General features: G+C 35.1%; 1 protein-coding gene across 1 annotated transcript; it reads left to right on the top strand.

Annotated features, from left to right (window-relative positions):
* Nucleotides 1-1,256: 1,256 nt before the first annotated feature.
* Nucleotides 1,257-3,877, top strand: LOC21404050 (transcription repressor OFP8). Its single transcript, XM_010107708.2, has 2 exons — nt 1,257-2,235; nt 3,604-3,877. Exon 1 carries the CDS (start codon nt 1,346-1,348, stop codon nt 2,231-2,233), a length of 888 nt encoding a protein of 295 aa, XP_010106010.1. The 5' UTR covers nt 1,257-1,345; the 3' UTR covers nt 2,234-2,235; nt 3,604-3,877.
* Nucleotides 3,878-5,187: the final 1,310 nt, after the last annotated feature.

The following is a 5,187-nucleotide window of genomic DNA, read 5'->3' on the forward strand; positions in this document are numbered from 1 at the left end:
TAAAATGAACTGATGGTAGAAGTCTTATATCTTTATCCTCATTTAAATATAATTCGGTGTATAATTGCCTTAAAACGAGGATGAATTATAAAGTATTTGGTTTTTTGGGTAATCACTTACGCTCTTATATTATTGATAAAAGAAATAGGTAAATGCTTGTGATAATGAATATTATTGACACAACATTTCGATTTTCGACCTTATTGTTTTCTCTGAACCATACAGAGGTGTATATCCAGCTGAATTTGTAGTGTAAATTAAGTCAAAAAAGCCACGAAAACGCGTGTGCATAGTATAAGCATACCTGAATTTTCTTCTTTGTTTTCTACCGATTATCCGCTTCTAATTCAACATGAGATTGTCGTCTTGTGCATCTCTGGAGTCAGGAGGCTGTATTGAAAACGATAGACAAATTATTGTAATGTTATAGGAAGTAACGAACTATATAATAAAGACAGAATTTGGGCCCTGACCTATTACTAAAGGGTTGGTAGAATTGGTCAGCATATGACTTATTGGCCTAAATGAATCATAGCTTGTTTAGAAGCTAGCTCTGGCGCCATTCAAAGGGCGCCGGAGGTATTTCTCTCATAATAAAATGATAAATTTACTTTTCAAAACTAGTTTAATATCTGCTGAATATTGTAAAACATAATTAATTTACATCTATGTGAAAATCTAGCTACCGAAATCAGTACAACATAATTTTAATTTGAATTTAGCACCATGATGTCGACTCAGCAATATTCCAATATCGTAGACGTAGAGATACATCATACATATGTGCATATATCATTATTTATTATCCCTTTTAGACCTGTTCTTTTAACTTCACTTCAAGTGCCTTTCAATGGAGGTGATTTTCTATATGTAAATTTGGCCGTATACCATTTAGCCAAAACAAAAAATCTGTAATAATATATGTATAAATATGCTACATAATACATATCGTTAGGGGCACGTAGGATCTGATCATGTAATCTAATTGTTTATGCTTAAGGTATATATTTTTTTCTTTTGTCAAAAAAGAATTATGTAAAAAATAATATATAGTTGTGGCCCTATAATTAGTGCACATTGAAATGTACCATCCGGATGAGAATCGCATGATCCGGGTCCACAGTCACTTGGATTCGGTCGTCTAGCTCAGCCAGTACATGAAGATCGGTTCCTACAAAATACAAATTACGGCCGGCTTTGTCTCCACTATATATAGCGGAGCTCTAAAAATATTGCTTCACCAAATTCCACACTACCTTTGTATGCAAATTTTGATCATTCTACTACTTTCCAAGTTTCATTTCATTTTATTTATTTATTTTTTTTTTTCTCTAAAAGATAATAGATGGCTAAACGCTTTAAGCTTAAGTTCCCTAGTATGAATATTCCTTCGTTTCAATTCTGTCGCTTGAAAAGCGCTTCTTCTCTCCCCAGAAATCCACAACCGAAGAATTACCGGCTATCGCCGGTTAACCCGAAAGCAATCGACATCAGCTATCCCGCCAGCCTCCCGGCTCCGCCACCGTCCACACCAGACTACTCTTTCGTGATCTCATCATCGACGAGGATTAAATCGGACTGCTGTCGTTTGTGCCGCTCTAGATCGTGCGGTGAACACTCCGTCTCCGGCTCAAGCACCGAATTCCCCTGCTGCAACACCAAACGGTCGTCGTTTGAGACGAGGGAGAAATTCTACTTCAAACAGAAGAAATACAAGGAGACGAACAAAACAAAACAGAGTGTATTCAAAACCGAAGAAGACGACGACGAAGACGATAGTTTAGTCCTACTCGATTCTTCTAGAAGCTTCTCGGATGATCATCGTGGTCCCATCAGTCATTCGGTTGCTTCAAACGACGCCGTTCGAGAGAGATCGAGAAGGAGTACCGAGAGAAAGCCGGCGGAGAACGCGAGGAAGCGCGATGAAGGTTCCGGAGAGAGGAGGACTTCCGAAACGGCGTCGAGGCGAGAGAGGGAGCCGGAGGGGAAGAAGGTGAGGGAGAGCTTCGCGGTGGTGAAGAAGTCGGAGGATCCGTACGAGGATTTCAAGAGGTCGATGTTGGAGATGATAATGGGGAAGCAGATGTTCGAGGCCAGCGATTTGGAGGAGCTCTTGCAGTGTTTCTTGACCCTGAATTCGCGGCAGTATCATGGAGTTATCGTCGAAGCCTTCTCGGAGATTTGGGAGATTTTGTTCTCTGATTCTCATGTCAAACATCGACTTTCCTTTTGATGGTCAGCTAAATTTTCCGTTTCTCCGTCGTCTGTTTATTTTTTTGTTCATTCCGTATACTAAGATATTAGATAAACCAATTACATGCATTTTTAATTTAATTGTATCGACTATCGAATGCTTTATTGTTAGAGAGAACATAAAAGTCTTGGCTGTTCTATCAAAAAAAAAAAAAAAAAAGTCTTGGCTGTATCATTGACTCCAAGTCTAGCGATGATATTACTGCTCTCGTTTGCTTAAAAAGATAATAAATTAGGGTTGAGGTATAGCCTAATAGTAATTTCACATTGTCTTTACTACAAATGATTTTTTTTCAAGAGTTTTTTAAACGTTATTTTTGACTTTCTAAGTTTAAAAGTTGATTTTGAGAGTATTTGGATAGTCTATTAAAAGTATTTTAACTTTTTAAAAGAGCTTTAGTTAAAGTCAGAAATTGTGATTTTTAAAAAAACACTTTTAATAGATTTTAAAACTTGTACTAAAATTTAATTAAAGCATTATAAACTTAATTCTAACACTTTTATTATTTATTAAAAAATTTAAAAATCATTGTTTCTAAGTTTAAAAGTTGATTTTGAAAGTATTTGGATAGTCTATTAAAAGTATTTTAACTTTTTAAAAGAGCCTTAGTTAAAGTCAGAAATTGTGATTTTAAAAAAAACACTTTTAATAGATTTTAAAACTTGTACTAAAATTTAATTAAAGCATTATAAACTTAATTCTAACATTTTTATTATTTATTAAAAAATTTAAAAATCATTTTGACTCATTAAATTTTTTATTCTAAATACTTACTGAAAAATCATAATTTTTACTCTTTTTTTTTTTACCGGCTAAAAACAAGAGTAAAAACTCCGCTAAACATACTCAAAGTGATAGTTCAAATCCCTCACTCCCAAATTAAAAGAGAATAAATGTTTAAAAAAAGTTAATAGGACACTACTTTTGTTAAAAAAAAAAAAAAAAAAAAAACTTTTATTTTCAAGTTCTAAAGAGGTTGAAAAGGTTAAAACCACGTTGGCATATGCATGGTCGATTATTGATGTGCTAGGAAACTTTTCCATTGTTGGGTCTCAACGTATGTCCTTCTCCCTGACTTCATCAGACATATGAATCCGATCTCAATTGACGGTATCTCATCTACTACGGGTCATTCGCATTAATGTATCTTTGTTTTGTTCAGTCCAATACAATTCCCCTTTAAAAAAACGACACATTAGCTTACAAAGATAGAAGGAATTGTATTCCAAATTGTTAATTAATATATTATGTTAAAACAGAATGCTGATTGTGCTTTCTTTTTTCCATTTTCCCTTTTGTTTTTGTTTTTTATTATATTTTAATACTTGGTTATTGGCGATGGCCCATAGGATCAAAGACGGCCGAATCGCGCACCAGAACAAAATATTTGCACAGAAAACATTTGAAGGCGAAAATGACATCGAAATTACACAAACACAGTGGTCATTGAAGTTTAAATGTTGACTATGCTTTAGATACAGGGCAACACATCCTCAAGAGAATATATCATACCATTTCCTCAACAAGAATCCTGCATTTGAAAAACAAGCAGATAACAAATTGTACTCATTTGCTCAAGAGCGACACGCAAGGCTGAAACACATAAAAGAGTGTTAATGCACAACAACAGAGGGCTTCAATTTAGAACTTCTGGCTTTTCGGTATCAGGCTCCAAAGATGACGTTAATTTGTTCTCAATAAACCTTACATGACAAAGCTTTTCTCCAGCCTCATCGGCAAAAGTGATTTTTTTCCTCTCCTTGTTTACGACACCTTCACTTTCAGGAGCAGAAGAATCTTTGTCGGCCAATCTCTGCAGTAGATGAACTAGAGTAAGAAAAACGACGACAGAAACTAGGGCAATCAACTGTTTTTTTGCGCTGTATAGAATCAAGATTCGAAAGAGGGATGAAGAATAACCATGATTTTACAAAAACGGTTGCAGTCCCGTGCCATCATCGAAAGCCATCTATTAGCTTGTTGTTCAACTTTTGTTGCATTCTTAAGGGCCATTCTCACCTGCAAAAATATAGATAAATCTTTAGAAAAATAATCCCCATAGAATCATGCGTATATATAAAAAAAGAATCAAAGTGAACCATATGGTAGAAAATAATTCTGATTAAGATGAATATGGAGACTTGCAAACTTTCAGAATTCATAAAATAAGTGTAGAAGTAACATTTGCCAGCAAGATGATTTTGGCAAGTTTTATACGACACTCATATTAAGATAGATGAAGAGTAACTCTTATGGGAGCATTCTACAATTGGTCTTTGTAATTGGTAGAATACTAATGCGAAATCCAATACAAACTTACTTTCACGATACTAAAACCAGAAAAAGAGAACGAAAATCTTCTGAAAGTTTGTACAAAGGTAAGCACACCTCATTTGCCTTGAATCTCAAGGACGTAGCTGGACTGGCTTCCGAGTACAATCTATCTTCTGCAATTTCCTTCATGGTCTTTAACTCATTCGTGAGCTTTGTTGCAAGACATTCGATGTCTTGCATCTGACGTTGTGAGAATGCAATGGCACTCTGGGAACAAACTTCTATCGAATTGCATCCAGTACTAAGACGGGGTACTGCTTGAGAAGGATTAGTACCCTTTGGGACGCCTTCAGTTTGATCACGTCTCTTCCCATTCTCTGATCTTGCAATATTTTGCTTCTGGTTCACAGAAAATCTAACTCTACTTATCTTAGCAGACCTTTCAGCTGTATTTATTTTAGTTTCCTTCCCAGTCTGTTGTCCAAAGGATAGTTCCTTCTGAGGTTCTGAAATTATCACAAGTGATATAAGTCAATGTAACTGGACAACGAAAAAAACGAAAGAACAAAACAAAAACTTAAGGGGAAACCAAAAGTTTTTATTTTAACAACACATAAGCACAATATGGATTTTTAAAAATCCTAATCCTGAAGCGAAGT

Source organism: Morus notabilis, unplaced genomic scaffold (genome assembly GCF_000414095.1).
Source record: "Morus notabilis unplaced genomic scaffold, ASM41409v2 Scaffold630, whole genome shotgun sequence".
Taxonomy (NCBI): domain Eukaryota; kingdom Viridiplantae; phylum Streptophyta; class Magnoliopsida; order Rosales; family Moraceae; genus Morus; species Morus notabilis.

Bases quoted from the DNA above. Each gene is read 5' to 3' on its own strand.
- LOC21404050 (XM_010107708.2), top strand. From the start codon at position 1,346: ATGGCTAAACGCTTTAAGCTTAAGTTCCCTAGTATGAATATTCCTTCG.